Raw genomic sequence first — 18948 nt, forward strand, 5'->3', positions numbered from 1 at the left:
GAGCATTACAGCTACATGTTGCATGCTCATTTTGTTAGAAAAGCACTTTTGGAATTATACCGTATTGGCCCGAATATAAGCCACACCTGAATATAAGCTACACCTTTAAAATTGGAGGGGTGGGGAGAAAAAAATGAAAAAAAAAAAAATCCGAATATAAGCCACTCAATTCCTCACTGCTCCTGGCTGGATTCCGGGGGTGGGGGGTGGGGGAGCTAAGCTGTGTTGCTGGCAGCCTTTCCCTTTCCTCGCTCTCTCCCTTCCCAGCCTTGGGGGAGAGGATGGAGAATTATTTGTGGGGCAGGCGCCACTTTGCCCCGCTCCTGGCGCTGTTTGCCCCATGCTACTGGCCACATACCGTAAGGTCACAAATATAAGGCATACTTTATCTTTTCACAGTCAGAATTTGGGAGGAAAGTGAGGCTTATAATCAGGCCAACACAGTACAGTGGTACCTCGGGTTACAGATGCTTCAGGTTACAGACACTTCAGGTTACAGACTCTGCTAACCCAGAAATAGTACCTTGGGTTAAGAACTTTGCTTCAGGATGACAACAGAAATCACGCGGTAGCGGCGCGATGGCAGCAGGAGGCCCCATTAGCTAAAGTAGTACCTTAGGTTAAGAACAGTTTCAGGTTAAGAACGGACCTCCAGAACAAATTGAGTTCTTAACCTGAGGTACCACTGTATTTCATCCTAGAATATAATTATTCTCATAGGGTATGATAGAGGAAACCAGTTTCCAGTGTAGGCACTAGTTGTGCTAAATCCTCTGATAAGGGAATTGACAGAGAAAACTCACATTACACCAGGACTGGAGAGACACCGCCGCTGTTCCAAGCGAATCCCTGCCATATCCAGTGTGTGCTCAGTGTGGAGGGGAGGGAAAAACTGCACACAGCAAAAAATATAAAGACAGGAGAAAAATGGCAGCTCTCCTGGCAATACCGCCACAGCCCACCAGCCAGTCACTGTACTGGGAGGGACATCCACAGGCCACCCACACAGAAAGAGTCAATGAATATATAATGGAGATGCTCTCTCCCCAGTACACCTCCTGCACCACAGCAGGCAAAGCACAAAAGGACACCACCATGCACCCACACCAGCAGCCCCAGTGGGACAGCCAGAAATGACCCAGGCTTCCCTCCAGGCATTTAAACATAATAATAGACTTTCTGGATCTGTCCAGTGGCCCTCCTAGTCCAACATCCTGTTCTCACAGTGGCCAACCAGATGCTTGTGGGAAACGTGCAAGTGGGACTCAAGCTGAGGAGTGTCCCCCCCCCTCCTGTGGCTTCCAACAACTGGTAATCTGTTTTTCCTCAAAAACAGTCAGTTCCCAAAGGCCTGTTCATGGAAGGACAGCAAGGGGGGAAGCCAGTCTGACTTCTCTAGGGAGGGAATTCCAAAGCCTAGTAGGACTGAGAGCAGGATGGGTTCATTCAGACAGCCCGGACCTAAGCCATATGGGGCTTTGTAAGTCATAGCCAGGGACATAGGTGGTGCTGTGGGTTAAACCACAGAGCCTAGGACTTGCCGATCAGAAGATCGGAGGTTCGAATCCCCAAGATGGGGTGAGCTCCCATCGCTCGGTCCCTGCTCCTGCCAACCTAGCAGTTCGAAAGCACGTCAAAGTGCAAGTAGATAAATAGGTACCGCTCCAGCGGGAAGGTAAATGGGGTTTCTGCGCGCTGCTCTGGTTCTCCAGAAGTGGCTTAGTCATGCTGGCCACATGACCCGGAAGCTGTACACCGGCTCCTTTGGCCAATAAAGCGAGATGAGCGCCGCAACCCCAGAGTCGGCCACAACTGGACCTAATGGTCAGGGGTCCCTTTACCTTTACCTAAGTCATAGTCAGCACTTTGAATTGTGCCTGGAAACAGACTGGTGACCAGTGGAGAAGTTGTCATGTGTTCCCTATAACTGGCCCCGGCCAACAATGGCTCTTTGAACCAGCTGAAGTTTCTGAGCACTTTTCAATGGCAGCCCCACCTACAGTGTGTTATAGTAATCCAAACAGGATGCAATTAAGGTGTGTGTCACCATGCTTCTAGCTTGCAATGAATTACATTTGAAGTATTTTTCTATATATGTCAAAGTTTAAATTCATAACATTCCTGGAAAAACATCAACAACATTCTTAGGCAACCTTTATGGTGCAGACCATCATTATACCCCTGAAATAATTAGCTGAGTTGTAAATTAATGCAGACAGAGACACATAAGAATTGCTAAACAATTCTTAATTAGAAAATGTCTGAATTGTGAAAGCTAAACTGATCATTTAACAACAGGGTTAATTAGGACTACTTGCATGGTTCAATACTTCTTTTTAAGTAGGTAATCTGATTACAATAGTAAACAAAAGATGCAGACTTTGCGAACTATATGCAGTTAATTATTTTAATCCTAGAAAAATCACACCGGTAATTAAAGCCTCTTTGGAGTAAGACCCTCCTCTCAGGAAGGGAGGGAGTTTATGGGAAGGGAGGGAGTTTATGGGAAGGAAGGGAGTTGATGGGAGTCAGATGAGGTTGGGGTGTGGTTCCAAAAGCTCCACTCAAAAACTCCTAGGTTGGAAGAGCCGCTAGAACAATGTCTGTGTACCTGCTCAGTACCCGTCTTCAGATCTTCTGTCTATGTTGTACCTACCCATGGATTGCTCTATCCTTGCCTCTAGCCTGACCCTTTGTTGTGCACTCCATTTGCTTGGATTGGTGATGGATACTGCTTTGGCTGCTGCTGGCAAGCTCCCTGTTTACTTAGAAGCCCAGTGGTAACAGGACATATGAGCCAAGCTGGCAATTAAGTTCTTTCTCTCAATTTCCCCATTTTCAGGTGGATGTCTGCTGGGGAAAAAGAGAGAGAGAGACTACTTGTGGAATATCTCCACCCCCTTGTTCAGCCTGGACACTGACGTCCAGCTATGAGGGGCTTTCAGTGGTTCCCTCATTGTGAGAAGTGAAGTTGCAGGGAACCTGGCAGAGAGCCTTCTCAGTAGTTGTGCCCATCCTGTGGAACACCCTACCATCAGATGTTAAAAAATTAAACAATGAAATGACTTTTCATAGAAAGCTGCCCAGTTTCAGGGTGCGGGGGGGGGGGGGGGCAGAGTTTGATGTTTCATTTTGTCCCTTTATATTTTGTTGGAAGTTTCCCAGAGTGTCTGGGGTAACTCAGTCAAATGGGCAGGATATTATTATTATTATTATTATTATTATTATTATTATTATTATTAGCGTGGTGCCACACCATCTTTCGAAGTGTTGAAGCTTGCTTCACATTTTCTCTCTTATTATTTTAGTATTTATTTATAGCCTTCCACATCTACTGTATGTCTCAAGGCTGTGTCCAGGTGGTTGTAGGGTGGCATGACTGGTAGTTGCACTGGTCGCTGCACTGCAGGGGGCACCAAATGCTGTAGAACAGAGCATGAGAGGTGTGTATTTGAGTGTGCACGCACCAAATTCCAGCCTTATTCAGGGCGCTGAAGTTTGATAGCTCCAAGTCTGTCACTGGCAGTGTACAAGATATAATGGAGCAACCCAAAAAGAAAAAAAAGAAAAAAAGAAAAAAAAGTCAAAAACATTTTTTTAAAAAGCTGAATTTAAAAACTACAGAAAATAGATACCCATGGCAGAAACTTAGGCACCTGATCCACCAATGACAATAAAATTAACGTCAATAGTTTTTATCACTATTGTCACTTTTATTATTTTTTCTCCTTTTAGCTTTTATCTTGTATAGTTTAGCTTGTATAGTTGGTTTGATCAGTGCTGATGTTTTATTTTGGCAATGTTTATTTCTGGATTGCATTCTTGTAGTGGAGAGGTGGTATAGATTTCTATTAAAATAAAGATTCCAGTACCAACTTACTTAGGGGATGCAGGTGGCACTGTGGGTTAAACCACAGAGCCTAGGAGTTGCTGATCAGAAGGTCGGAGGTTCGAATCCGCACGATGGGGTGAGCTCCCATTACTCGGTCCCTGCTCCTGCCAACCTAGCAGTTCGAAAGCACGTCAAAGTGCAAGTAGATAAATAGGTACCGCTCTGACGGGAAGGTAAAAGGCATTTCCGTACGCTGCTCTGGTTCGCCAGAAGCGGCTTAGTCATGCTGGCCACATGACCCGGAAGCTGTTTGCCGGCTCCCTCGGCCAGTAAAGTGAGATGAGCGCCGCAACTCCAGAGTCGGTCACGACTGGACCTAATGGTCAGGGGTCCCTTTACCTTTTTACCCCTTACTTGCCCAAAGTCCCCGTGAAAGTGCTACCATAGAATTGCAATGTAAAGCTGTTTTGCTTACATGCACCTTAGGAGTGTTTTTTTATATTGCAAAATTACATTTTAGAAGCTCTTCTGCTGTTAAATGTGTCAATTTTCAATTGGGGGGAAAAGTCAATTGCCTGTCCAAGGAAATGCAAGCATGCCTTAGTGCTGACGGAGACATTTCTTGGGTGTCCTCCTAGAGTCACTGGGCTTTGCCTTATGCCTCGGTACACACCCGCAAACTTGCACTCCTCAGCACTACCCCAAGGTTGTTATCTCTTGCTGCTTAATTATGGCAATGCCAATGACTGCTATAAAACATAATTATTGTTCTCTGTGACCCCTTTTAAAAAAAGAGGCCTCATGTAAGATGAAACTTCTGGGTTTCTTAATGTAACTTCTCTTTGCAGACATGGGGAATTTCCAGGATGAGGACCAGAGGAAAACAGTGTCTGAAGGGCAAGCCACAATCCTAAACTTTCCACACATCACAAGCTACCCCAGACCGCAAGTGACTTGGTTTAGAGATGGGCACAAGATTATACCAAGCAGCAGAATGTAAGTTAAAGTAAATTATTGTTTGAAATATGACTAATTGCACTTGATAATGCTGCTTACACGTTAAGCACCCTGATTAAGGTCTGGAGATAATAAAGCAAGCTAATGCATCTGTATAGTGGAGATATGTGGGTGTTTTAGGACTGGGTCTAAAACCCTTCAGCAGAATAATTTCTGTGATGATAATATTTTGGCCTACTGCTGTAGCAGCCTGATCCTTGCTCTTTCTAACCATTGTTTTGGCATGCTTTTAGGAAAGCACACTATTATCCGACTAGCAATGATTTCCGGTATTTACTTATAAAATGGGGTTTTGCATACTGTGCTGCTGTGCTTGATACTCTTTTCTTTGACAATGAAATGGCAATTAGTTTTTGTTTTCTTTTATACTCTTTTACCCTGCAATGACAGTGTTTTTTTTTCCTTTGGTCTAATTAGCACTTCACCCATTCATAGTGAAACAGTTGCACTCTGATTACCTAAGCATTGTCTCTAGGTGTACCAGCGTTCTCAATTTTGACACATCTAAAATGCCAATCTGATTTTAACTTGAGCTTTACCCTTCCTGTTAATTAGGGTATTTTAAAACATATTTTAGTCCTCCAGCATTTCCCTTATGTAATTTAATTAGCAATTAATGGATCATCAAGGCTTTTTGCATGTAGTGGATCAGCAATGTCAGAAGAGCAATGTACATACATCCAGCTGTCCAAGGAATGTTATAGGAGGATTGTGTGTGTAATAGTTGGCTGTAGCTCCTTGTCTCTTGCCGTTAAGCCCTCTATGACCGCCCCACTCCTTATCTCTCCACTCTTATATCATGATATGTCTCTGGCAGGGCCGGATTTAGGTTTGATGAGAGCCAGTGTGGTGTAGTGGTTAAGAGCAGTAGTCTTGTAATCTGGTGAACCGGGTTTGCGTCTCCGCTCCTCCACATGCAGCTGCTGGGCGACCTTGGGCTAGTCACACTTCTCTGAAGTCTCTCAGCCCCACTCACCTCACAGAGTGTTTGTTGTGGGGGAGGAAGGGAAAGGAGATTGTTGGCCGCTTTGAGACTCCTGAAGGGGAGTGAAAGGCGGGATATCAAATCCAAACTCCTCTTCTTCTTCTAAGCTACTGAAGGTAATGGGGGCATTTATATGTCCAGCTGTCCTTTATCAACAACAAATTGTTTCTGTTTTTTGTGTTGAATATATGCTATATGGTAATTTATGGACCTAATAGGTATCTAAAGCCATTTGCACATAACAAAATATGTATTTTACCAAAGTAATTGTTGAACTGAAAAACAATCAAGAAGATGTATATTAATAGTGAAATTTTGGGGGGCCCTCAAGAGAGGAGACCCTAAGCTATAGCTTGTTTAGTTTATACATTAATCCAACACTGGTCTCTGGCCATTAGCTTCACCCCTCAGAAGTTTCCTGGCTCCTCCCTAAAAATTGTCATTCATTTCATTAGTTATATGTTGCTTCTCAGGGATGTTCCTTCCCTGAGGTACCTCACAACTTATTAAAACAAAGCATAAGATAACACAAATATAAAACTATAATGTAAAACACAGCTAATCTAAAACAGTATTGGAAGAAAATAATAGACTTAAACTCACTCAAAAGCTGGCTGGCTTTCTTTTAAAAATCTATAGGGTTCTCCTAAAAAGCAGCAGAGAGGAGGCCATATGCATCTCCCTGGCAAAGAGGTTTCAGAAGTGAAGGGGTCATGACAGGAAAGGCTCTGTCTCTGGTACTTACCAGCCTAATAAGTTTTGCTGAAGGACCAGAGAACAGGGCCTCAGAAGCCAAGAGTAAGGCTCTGGCAGGTTGATATGAGTGCAGGTGGCCCTGCAGATGGCCTCAAAAGACTCCTGCTGCTGCTGCCCTATAATCTGTGGAAATGCCTCCTGGAACACCTGCATGATACTATGTCTCTTGCTTCAAATTCCTCCCCCAAACCTACTTTTTATTTGAAGCCTTTGGCACAACTCCATCTGTACTGTAACCTAACTCCTTGCTACTGAAGGTACTGCGTGTTGTTTCCCAGTTCGCCTCTGCCTCTCCTCCATCTTTTGATTGCCCTGTATCAAATTTTAGACACTGAGTTTCTTGGGACAGGGATCTGCCCTCTTGTTCTCTGTAAAAGTACCATGGACACTAATGGCAATTTATTATTAAAAATACTTTTAATCAGGGAGAACATTCTATCTTGTTAATTTTGTTAAACACAATGAATATTTGGTTACCTTTAATTGTATATTAATAAATGTTATGCCATTGAATATATGGGGGGCAGCTTTGTCAGAACAAAAGACTAAATATCAAGGCAGTGGAATTCAGGATGGGGTTACTAGGGGTTCCGTTGCTTCAGAAATATAAATGTAAGAATTAAAATGTATCAAAATATAGACAGCACTCACTTAATTTACATTTAAATATCTATTTTTGTTATTTTCCAGGCTTGTATGTACCAATGCTCAGATAGTAAGGATGTAGCCTTACTATCACTGATAAATTTGTAAAGTAGACACTATATATTCTGATGTTTAACATTAACATACTAATTTACTTTTTATTTTTTAAATAATCTGTTGAGAGTGAACTCATTATAGTTCCTGACACATTATCTCATCATTCTTCTTTTGGATATATTTTTGCAAACTTTGTTCATTCCTCCTTATTCTTCCTAATGGTTACTATTGACACCTTAAGATGGTTTCTGTTCCTACTAGAGACACCCTGAACTTGTAATAAGTAGAGAAAATAGTCCAATTTCTTATTCTTCTTTGTGGGTCATTAAGTGGGTCATTAAGCTAAGAACTGTCAGTTATTTAGGCTAGGATAGAAAACCATTATGATTCAGTGAAGAGATGAGTTTTCACCTTCCTTCCCTCGTCAAAAGTCAAGAGAGAGAGCCTGCATATATGAAACTGCCGTGACTGAAGAAGGGAGTTTTCTTCAAGGGGGAAGAAAAGCCCCTGGGCTATTTATTTCAGATACTAAGGATTGTAAATTAAATAGTTTCTTAACTCAAAAATGAATAATCATTTTTTTAAAAAACCGTTCAACAATGTATTGATTCAGCTGGCAAATTTTTTTTTTAGCTGTGTTTGGCAAGGATTGTTTTTGCTAGCAGTTCATTGCACATTAAATACAGTGTGTAAAACACATACACACACAGACCACCCTACTCATTGTTACCTCGTCCTTGGCTACATTTATGGCTGGTTCTTTAAGAGATGAGTCATGCTGTACACTCCAAGATGCTCCATTTTCACTTTGGTTGTGGCTAGGGTAGCCTTTTTAATGCTCTACAGAAATAGCATTAAAAACTGTTCAAAAGTGGGATCTTAAAACTGTAAGGTCACATTCTACCATCTGAAGGTGAGACTTTACTTTCTGATGGCTACATTTTCTCTATCCCAGTAATGCTACCAAATTTAGCTTCTGTTTTAATGTGTGTGTTTTTTTACTAGTAAATCACTTAAACTCAGACGAAATGCAATGTTTTTCTTTACTCTTGTCCTATACCTAACAAGCTGCATGTTTTGCTTAAGGCTAGAAGCTGGTTCAGTAAAGATGAGATATCATCCATTGTGTGTTTCTTTCTTCCATTTAAATAAGTGAAACTTTCTTCTGAGTAAACATGAATAGGTCTTACTTGCAATTGCATTTTTATTATTGTTTAATATGGAGGAATGGTTATTGAAGTTATTGGAGGCAATGTTTATGTGTTTGATTAGAGAAAAACCATTAATTGTTTTGGACTTTTTGTGGGAAAAGGAAAGGGAAAGAATTTGAGAGATTTGGGTCTGAAGATTGAGAAAATATTGCCTAACAGAAAGTAGAATAGTTGGATGTCATCCTAGAGTGAATGTTTTGAATAATTTCTTTTATGTAACTGACAGTCGGAAAACTAGAAGTCCTTTTAATCTTTCTTTTCTTCTTTCATTCTTTTCTTTCCTTCTTTCTTCTTCTTTTATTTTTCCTTTGGTGTCCTCTGCTCTGAGCCATTATTGGGGTCCAAGGATTACACCCACACATGGAGGTAATGGATGGATGGAAAGACCCTGAGTGGGAGGAAGGGAAGGAAGACCTCTCAGGGTGAGAGATTTGGAGAAGAAGGGAAAGCTCCCAGGTGAAAGCTGGGAGGGCTCACCACTTTCTGTGTGAGACAAGGGTTAAGAAATACCTTTAAGAGAGGACTCTGTGTTTTCTTTCTCTTTCTCTGTTTTTGTTTTTGTTTAGTTTATTTTATCTTTAACAATAACTTAATGAAGAAAAAAGAAAAGAAAAGTTCCAATGTATTTTAACAGCCTTAGGGTGTTTTGACCTATAGCATTTCACATCTAACCTTATGCAATTAAACAACTTTATTGCTTCACGGAGAAAGATGCTTTGCTGATTGGAGTTCCTTGTTCAGACAGTCAACTGAGTCAGCTTCATTAACTCTGAACTCCCAAAATTCGTGATCTTGCCCTGTCCAATACAGCTTTAAAGCATTCAAGCAACGGAGGAGGGTGACCAAGATGATTAAGAGTCTGGAAATCAAGCCTTGAGGAACAGTTGAGGGAGTTGCGTATGTTTAGCCTGGAAAAGAGGAGACTGCCAGGAAATATGATGCCATCTTCAAATATCTAAAGGACTGTCACAAGGACTATGGAGCAAGCTTGTTTTCTCCTGCTCTGAAGGGTAGAACTCGAACCAATGGATTCAAGGTACAATAAAGGAGATTCTGACTAAACAATCAGAAAAAACTTTCTGAACAGTGAGAACTGTTCAACAGTGGAATGTTCCTTCCCAACTCTGCAATTCTATGGTTCAATGAAAGATCAGTTATTCTGGGAAGCAAAAGCCTCCATTCTGTATTTAGCCAGGTTCCTCTAGCAGCACAAGTTTAGCTCCATCCCATATCATCTACCAACTGTGGCAAGCTTCTCACATTGCCTAATTATGGGGTCAACATAGTTGTACTCCATGGGAAAAGAGGTTACCTGTTCATTGAGTCATCCTGATCTTTTCTATTGGTGGTGCATAGCAAACTTGAGTAAACTGGCTTGCAACTCCTGGGCAATTTGACTGAAGAGTGAATATTCCACATTAATTCTTTCCCATTAAGGCTGTTTTCCAGGCTCCTGTTAGTTAACATTGAACTTTTGATTGTGAACTTGCCTTAGTACAGCTTATCAGTAGCCTTTGATAAATACCTGTCTTAGCAAAGCTTATCTTTGAGTTCTCCTGTTGTGTATTTCTACAAATATCAGAATATTGTTTCGACTTTTTCTAAATTGTGGAAATCTAGATGCCTTCATTGTCATAGTGCACTGTAAAGTGATAGATATTAGGCTGCTTCTGAACTAATTTATTGGCTTTTGCATTAAACTGTTTTGGAATTTTTTATTAATTATGCTGCCCAGTGCTTTGGTAGTCATTTCTCATATTTATTAAATAGTTCTTTAATGCATGCTGTGCTTGAAATGCTGCATCTAAAGGCTCCCTTGTGCTTGCTGGATCACTGCTCTGAAGATCGGAAGTGAAGTTATATCTTTTTAAGACTTTATCTAGAAGGTGTCTATAGAGAAGTAGAATGCATGATTTGCTCCCTTCTTAAATCCATCCACAGTAAATATTCTGCACTGCTTTCATCCATTTGGTACTTGCTGATTTCCTTGAGGATTTTCTGATACACCAGCTGTTGTAGACGCCACCCCTGCTCAAGTGTGATAGGATGATTTACCATTCTTGTGCCAGGAATGTAGTAATCCAATTTACTAATTTTGATCTCTTCATTACATGTTATCATTTTAAGCTCTTTAAGTTGTTTCAGCATCTTTTGGGTTTGCTTATATGTTTCACTCCTTATATTTATAGACAGAAAAAACTCCCACTAGGTGGTTGCTTTTTTATGTGAGTCGTGCTGCTATTTAAATTAATTTACAGTCTTCAGTATCTGAAAGAAAGTGCCTGGTTATTAGTTTTTTTCTTCAAGAAAATCTTCCTTATAGCAGTTAATGGAATTATTTTTGGTATAGAACAAGTTCAGTTCAAGTTATTGTTTGATAATCAGTAACATTTGAGATGTATAACTTACTTTATGACTAGTTTGCTAGGGCAACCAGAAGAACAATTAGTAAAGCATTTTTATCAGATAAGATCTTTTATATAACTGAACAGATGGCTAAGTTTTTCCTAATTACCTTGCACAGAAAAGGGCAACTGACCATATTAACAAAACTGGAGAAACTGTATATTTTGTGTATAGTTTGTGCTCTGCATTTTAACCTGAATGGGTCTTATGACTGTAATAAAGTTATGGATTGCCGGACAAAAATTATCAGCAAATGTAGCTCATCAAAAGTGACAGAGATATTTCACTCTCCTTGGCTTCTTTGCAAGAACAAGGAAGTCATCAGAATCACCTCAATTGTATTTTTTCTTCAGCTGCATGATAGGTGTCCAAAGGCTGCCCCGTGCTGTCTGGCATAGGTAAAGGTAAAGGAACCCTTGAGTGTTAGGTCCAGTCACGGACGACTCTGGGGTTGCAGTGCTCATCTCGCTTTACTGGCCGAGGGAGCCGGCGTACAGCTTCCGGGTCATTTGGCCTGCATGACTAAGTCGCTTCTGGCGAACCAGAGCAGCACACGGAAACGCCATTTACCTTCCCGCTGTAGCAGTGCCTATTTATCTACTTGCACTTTGACATGCTTTCGAACTGCTAGGTTGGCAGGAGCTCCTCAAGGGCACACTTAGTGTTTCTGTCTGTGCAAAGTCAAGACATGTGCAGCAGGGCTTCCTCTGGCTGTCTCACCCTCAAAACCTGTGAGGAATTCTCCCACTCCCAGTGCTAGTCATTTTCACAAGAGTGGCCCAAGCAGTTTCAGTCTTAAAAATCAGGCTAGTAGCCAAATTTCTGCAGGGTTGAAATTATGTTTAATTTTACATAAATTGCTATATTTTAGTTGCATTGTATTCAGATTGCTATAAAGAACAAGCATGTAGCCAGTATTTTTCCATAGGTAGCTGATGTTTTTCGACCCAAGGTTGTGGTAGGCTACCTTGTGGCTGGGTCTTATGTTTGGATCACAAGTTGAATCACAAGACAATGATGAAAGAACCTGCAGCCTGAGTGTCTTTGCTAATGTTTATATGTGCAATCAAGATGCTTGCATTATACAGACACACAAAGAATTGCATGTAGCAGTTGGTCTTTGGGTGTTGCAGTAGAAGAAAGAGGGAGAAACAATATTTTTATTTTTTTTAGCTAGAAAGCTTCATTTTATTAAAAGATGTTTAAAGGATCACACTGGGACTAGTGTAAAAAAGTTTATAAGACTGAAAACAATGTATCTTTTGCCATTTGTAACATTTTAAACCAGGTTTTGCAAGGAAAGGAGCTTATTTCTTGTGTTAAAGAAGATTTATTCCTGCGCAAAGGTCACATCAGAGATCTTCCTCTGGTGCAACATGCAGATCCTATCAATTGTCAAGCTGATTTGCCACATGATCAAGAAGGTTTTCCAAAAATGATAAATGAAGACTAGCCTGCTGTTATTTCTCAGCAAAATCTTAAGGCCTCACTTAAGAAGGAATGGGCAAGGGACCCACTGAGCACCAAAATCAGTGGGCTGGCCAGTTTCTAGCAGGTAGATCTTATTAGTCAGGAAGGGTAAGAATTAAGTATACATGTGGTCAGCTGGGCCTCTCCAAGCTACTTGTCCACACACTTTGGAAAGCACATGACCCTGTAGCCACCCTATGCATGTGTAAAATAAAGTAATATTGTAATTAATTTAGAATTGCATAAAACAATATTGCCTGTTTGTGCATTTATCATAGTTGACTAAGCACCTATCCCAAAAGCTCTCTGCCTTTTGGCACTTTACCAGAAATACCAAGACCTATGCAGTGCAGATTCACATGCGCCTCTATGTTTCAACAAAAGTATTTCAGTGCGTGCTTGTTTTGTAAGTGGCTATTGTTTATATTTTTGTGGCTTTTCATAAGCTGCCCTGAGCATCAAATGATAAGGCAGTGTATGGATGCCTAACATAAAACTACAGATTTATGGTAGGTGTACATTTGAAGCCATGCTTTCTCTGCAGTAGCAAATCTGCAAGGAGACTAGCTGCTCATGCAAAATCCAATACAACCTTGATTTGAAAGAGCAAATTATCTTAATTTTATCTTGTCTCATAAAGAGATTAGTATATAATTTTTCCCTTGGGAAATTGTATGTATGTACTAGTGTCAATCTGAGGAAACAAACACTGCAGGTGCTTATCATAGTAGACAGGAATACATCTTTTAGAAAGTGCCAGGCTCCTACTTAACTATAGGTTGTTTCCATCAAAGTGCATTCCTTTCTCTTCCAGCCAAGAACAGGAGTGTCTTATACCTCTTACACGTTTCATCCTCTTATGGTGTCCTATAATTGCTGCAATACGCAGATGCAACACCTCAAACTTTCAGATTGTGTTGTCGTGTTAAGCTTGCTTGTGCAATAATATCATCAGCCTGTCACATGCAGGTGGCTAGATCTTCCCAGGTGAATTATATACAATCTAGGTATTATTGTGTGTTTAAATGCTAGAAATACCATCCAGCTCTATCACTGAAGGCTCAAGCAGCTTCAGGTTCTTCAAAACAAGACAGTCCCTGCCCCCAGGCTTACAATCTAAAAAATGATGCAACACAAGGGAAAGGGGGCAGGGAAGGAAGGCGAAAATCAAAACCAAAACTCAGGCACCAGTTTCTAAACAGTTGCTCCTATAATGATCAGCTGGCATAGTTGAGGGTCAGGAGGTTCCTGGTGAAGCTGGGCCTCCAGCAAATCTGGTGAAATGAGCCCTGCTTCCTAGCTCTCCCACTGCTGGAATTTTGTCAGGGCAGATTTATATAATCACAAACAAAAAAATATTGTATATGTGAGGAGTGTTCACAAGAGTTGGTACAGCTGAACTAATACAAAGCTGTTGACCTCATCCATCGGTGGGGAGCCTAAACAAGGAAATTCCTAACCTCATATGTCTTTGTAATTGTTCTGTTGAAGTCTTTATTAACATCTTTTCATGCATGTAATGTTGTCAGGCATATTGTGCCCTTTCTTGCTAAGATAGATTGGCAAAGACTGCAATGGAACACTTCATAGCTATAGTCGGTTACCTTCATATGGATAGAAAAGGAGGCAAATAAATAAATAAATAAAACTCTGAAAATCACCTGCTAGGGCTTGCAGTTTTTGCTTTGATTATGCAATGGCTCAGCTTAATGTTCTATCTATCCATTTTTCACTTGAAAACAAACACCACTTTATTGTACGTGTGCTGAACCAATACCAGTGCTGCACTTCTCTGCAAATATTAGCCTGCCTTACAGCTTATGCCAGTTGCACATAATTGCATTTCACATATACCAGATAATACTTTAATTAAAATTGTGATAATTAGCATGTATTTTTAATGAACAATAAATTCTGAGATTGCCAAGCCAATGGTGCATTTTCTGAATAATACTGCTGCTTATGGTGGGGGGGGGGGGAGGAAAATGAAGCTTTTAAATATGCAAGGTTTATTTTTAGAATGTCAGTATTTATCCATCCATACATTAAAACTCCCAGATCTGTATAGGTTGCTTTCTTGAGCTACACAGCTAGAGATATAAAAGCCAACACAATGAAGCTTCCCTCCCATTGTTAGGGTTTAATTTGAGTAAGTCTTACAAACCCTGCCTCCTAAATCATCTCAGTTTGTTATGGCCTCTTCAAATACGCTTTCCACTGCTGGGTGGCTGTTAATGCTTCATTACCTGCCTCATTTCCACCCTGGGTGTAGACATAAAAGTTTACCTTTTTGGCAGCAATGGATGTTGATGTGCCATAACTATTCCAACATGCAAAGGGCCTATGTTACACATATGCTCACTGACCTAGAAGTCCTGTGTGTGTTGGTTTTAATTTGGTTAAAATGGAAAAAAAAAACCCAAAAACCTAGCTATGGTAAAATTTTAAAAAAGAGAATTCATTGGATGTCTAAGATCCAGGTTTGGGGCAAGAACTCTTTGGTGAGAGAGCCCCAGCAGTGATTTAAAATCACAAAACATGTAGCAAAGTAAAGCATGGAAATCTAGGCTTCTAGACCTTGAAAATATCTCCTAAGTTTCTTACTTACAATCTCTTCAAAGGTCAGATTCATGGCTTTTTCTATGCAACAATAGGAAAAGACAGGCTTAGGTTCCCCAAAAGGTAAATGTTTCTAAATTATTTGTATAGAAACACAAATATGGCTTGCTTAAGCCACACTGTCTAAGCTTGGGGCATCCAGCTTAGACCTCCTTCATGTGGTGAAAGTAAAAAACCAAAGAGTTTGGTTCCTTTCATCCCATGGTGAAGGGGGTGCAACCTAGCTAATCCTGGTAGGATTCATGCATATTTTTTTAGAGTTGAGCTTGTTGGTTGTATGAGGCTGATATATCCCACAGTGTGTGAGTAGGATGTTCAGAAAGGATCCTTTTGGGACACATATCTAACAGTGATCTTAGTAATTAAAGTGAAAAGCACATAGTTTAGTACATTTCAAGGAGCGAAAAAGTATATCAGTACTACAGGCCATGACCTCTTCTCTTATAGTTTTTCTATAGATCTCTCTTGATGATCATTGACCTCTCTGCCTTTCCTGCCTTTCTTTATGTACTTTCAGAGACATTTCTTTTGTTGAGTAGCAGCAAGACAAGAGATCAAAAAAGCTAAATCAACAACCAGTGTCCACAACACCACTGCCAGGCAGGCCTTTTGTGCTATCAGAGCAAATAATCTCTTGGCCTTCCCTGCCTCCCTTCATGCCATTGTGGTGATGTTCAGAGGGCTGGTGCTGGCCATGATGCTATCTTGGCTCTGCACTGACTGTCCCTGTACAACTGGTCATGTTGTGCCAATGCCTGATGATCGTCTTCCAAAGCAACTACTCTATTCCAAACTTAAAAATGGAAAGCGCAATGCTGGGGGTCAACAAAGGAGGTTTAAGACTGTCTCAAGGCAAATCTAAAAAAATGTAATATAAACACTGACAACTGGGAAACACTGGCCTGCGAGCGCTCCAGTTGGAGAACAGCCTTTACCAAAGGTGTCATGGGCTTTGAAGACACTCAAACTCAGGACGCAAGGGAGAAACGTGCTAAGAGGAAGGCACACTTGGCAAATCCACACCGTGATCAACTCCCACCTGGAAACCAATGTCCTCACTGTGGAAGGACGTGTGGGTCCAGAATTGGCATCCACAGTCACTTACGGACTCACTGTTAAAACTGTGTTTATGGAAGACAATCTTACTCAGCTACGAGTGACTGCCAAAGAAGGAAGAAGAAGAAGACTCCCCCCCCTTTCCAAGAGCTGCAGTTAATGCTTCTAGAAATCACAAGTAGGAAAAGAAGAAAGTGTGTACCTGGCTACCTATCAATGGAATGTCTTTGGGGCATATTTATATCCCAATTGTAAGCCAGTTTTACTCCAGTTGAAGTGTGGTCGCTACCTCATTGTGGTGAGAAAATAAACCTAGGAAGAACAGCAGGCTTGCTCTTCAATGAGTGTTCATTCATTTTATTTATTTAAGGCATAGATCGCCTTTTGCATGCATCTCAAGGCCATTTAGAAGCATGCCATAAAAGCAGCTAAAAATAGTTGTTAAAGCAGTACGAACTACAACACAAAATGAGTTTAAAAACAACACAGAATGGACACCTAAGGCAGAGAGCTTTTCATCCAACTGGAAAAGCTTGCCAAAACAAAAATGTCTTTAAGTGTTACTGGAAAGTGCAGATAGTGGGAGTTTGTCTTTTCTCTACAGAGATGCTGTTCCACAAAAGTCAGGCAACCATATTCACTCTCATATTATTTGCCCAAAACTGCAGAGGTTATATGGCAACAACTGTTTGTTCAGCATTCCTCTTGATATGTCTGCTCAGAGGTTATTTTTTATCGTTTTTCCTTTGGATTTATATTCCACTCCTTGTCAATTTTGTGATCCCAAAGTGGGTAACAACAATTTTCTTTAAAAATTCTTTAAAAAAAATTCAAAATAATCTGCAACAAACACATACAAAGTGGCCACCAATAATGATCAGAACCTACCCCATCGAAATATGGCTGCAATTACCAAAGCCTTCCCCAACAACGTAATAACAGAAGGTACATCTGACAAAATATCTCCCATTGGCTGCCAATAAAAATGGGGAAAGGAAAATTGTTTTAAATTGCTGTCAAAGATGGCCTAAGATGATGCTCACCCTCCATTATACATGTACATATTGGGATGCCTCCTCTATCTGTGCAAGAAGAGGCTCCAAGAGGAAATGGAAACCAGAGCCCCACCCCCTCACTGGAGTTATACAACATTGCCAGCTAGTGGTTGTTATCCTGCATTTTCCAGGGCATTTTTCCTAATGGGCTCTTTTCATGTTTAAACAAGTGCTGGGATAATCACACTAGAAAGTGTGGGATAACAAGCAGATCTTGTGCAAATAGACAGCCTGCCTGGAAGCAACCGGATTCTGAAGTCTGAGTAAATTTGTGTAGTGAGACCAGCTTGATAATTACAGAATCTATTGCCATCTTCTTCTGTGTACCCAACGAAAGTGACAGTTCCAGTGCCTGTAAGGCATGTGGTATGATGCAGGGACTCCCATCTGCAAAGTAGGCTACAGTTTCTAATTCCCCCTAATACTGATAGCATTGGTGCTGATAACTCTGGACAGTATCCAACTACATTAAAAAGTTCTGCTTGTGCAAGTCCTTTCCACTACTCAGTGGACCTTTCTCCCTCCCTCCCTCCCTCCCTCCCTCTCATTATTATTGAAAATCAAATAAAACAAATTAAGAAAGAAAATAAGAGAAAAAAGATAAGCTTACATCAAAAGATCATACAAATTCCGCATGTCAAGATTACGCTGAATCTTCTGACCCCCCCCCCCAATCCCCTCCATGGGTCCTCTTAATTCTATTTTCAACTGCATAGCAATACTTCTCCGATTTTTCATCTTCCTAAGTTATCTGTACATTAAGTTATCTGTTACATTACAAGTGTATTTAGAATACTGTTAATGCTTTAACCTGTTTGCAATGATTTTGTATATATGTTACAAACTTTCTCCATTCTTTTTAAAATTTCTTGTCTTCTTGGTTCCTGAGCTTCCCAGTTAATTTTGCCATTTCAGCATAGCCCATCAACTTGGTTTGCCATTCTTCTTGGGCCGGGACTGTCTCTTCCTTCCATCTCTGGGCTGCCCTTCCTCTCTTCTCCATATGCCCCCAAAACATATTTAGGTGTGCAAGAGGAGAACAGTGCTTGCGCTAGTGGAACATTAGTTGGACACATGTTTCCTTCCTTATGTTTTGACAGTGTTTGTTTGTATTTTTTAATTATAACAATAATAGCTGTTGTTATTCAGCTAGAAATAAAGAGGAACCACAGAGTGCAGAATGTTGCTTGGCCAGTTACATAACCTATTGCTATGGATATATTTTTTTTTAGAGGACTGCTTTAAAAGCTTTCCTTTTTATGTTTGAAAGCTTTATTCATGATTCAGTAAACAAAACAACAAGCAAACCCTTGCATGCTTGCGATGTGCTTTGGCTTTTGCAGCCTATGAGTATCAGGTCAACTGTGCTGAACAAAACTTAGCTTGTATTTGAAGCATTTGGTCCATGGAAAGGAATGTGAAGCCGACTTTGCATTAATTAGTGCTGGAGAGAAAGGAAGGAACTGGCAGCCTGCCTGTGGCTTATCTATGATCCTTTACTGTGAGTGGAATCTCTAGCAATTTTGTGTCTGGCCTTCACTTAACAGATTGCAAATTCATTTAAATAAATTGTAAATGGCCCGTCTGAAATTTCATGGGCCTCTTTGATGTATGTTAGATGTTTGGCTCCTGGTCGCACCAGAACTTTAGGTAACAGGTGTGCAATTAAAAATGGATTTTTTTCTTGGAAAAAAGAAACACACACACAAGCAAACACACAAGCCAATCCAGAAATATCCACAAAGAAACCCATTTCTGATGCATGTTTTAAAATGTCATCTGCATTTGTGAATGTGTCATTATTCAGCAAAATTTGTATGACCTATATTATTTCTTAAA

The 18948-nt window shown here is 40.5% G+C and overlaps 1 protein-coding gene and 1 long non-coding RNA gene across 7 annotated transcripts in view; both read left to right on the forward strand.

The window, feature by feature from the left end:
* The window catches only part of SDK1 (sidekick cell adhesion molecule 1), a 595311-nt gene that overhangs the window by 137560 nt on the left and 438803 nt on the right, over positions 1-18948 (forward strand). For all 6 annotated transcript variants that reach the window (XM_081839463.1, XM_081839466.1, XM_081839467.1 and 3 more), the window contains exon 4: positions 4681-4828. In XM_081839463.1, the coding sequence (XP_081695589.1) occupies positions 4681-4828 (148 nt within the window). The remainder of the gene's footprint in view (positions 1-4680; positions 4829-18948) is intronic.
* LOC309329427 lies at positions 12140-16395 on the forward strand. The gene is made up of 2 exons (XR_014151157.1): positions 12140-12464; positions 15516-16395. It is a non-coding gene; the product is annotated as an uncharacterized lncRNA (long non-coding RNA).

The sequence above is a fragment of the Podarcis erhardii genome (assembly GCF_964252035.2).
Source record: "Podarcis erhardii genome assembly, chromosome: 14".
Classification (NCBI taxonomy): Eukaryota; Metazoa; Chordata; class Lepidosauria; order Squamata; family Lacertidae; genus Podarcis; species Podarcis erhardii.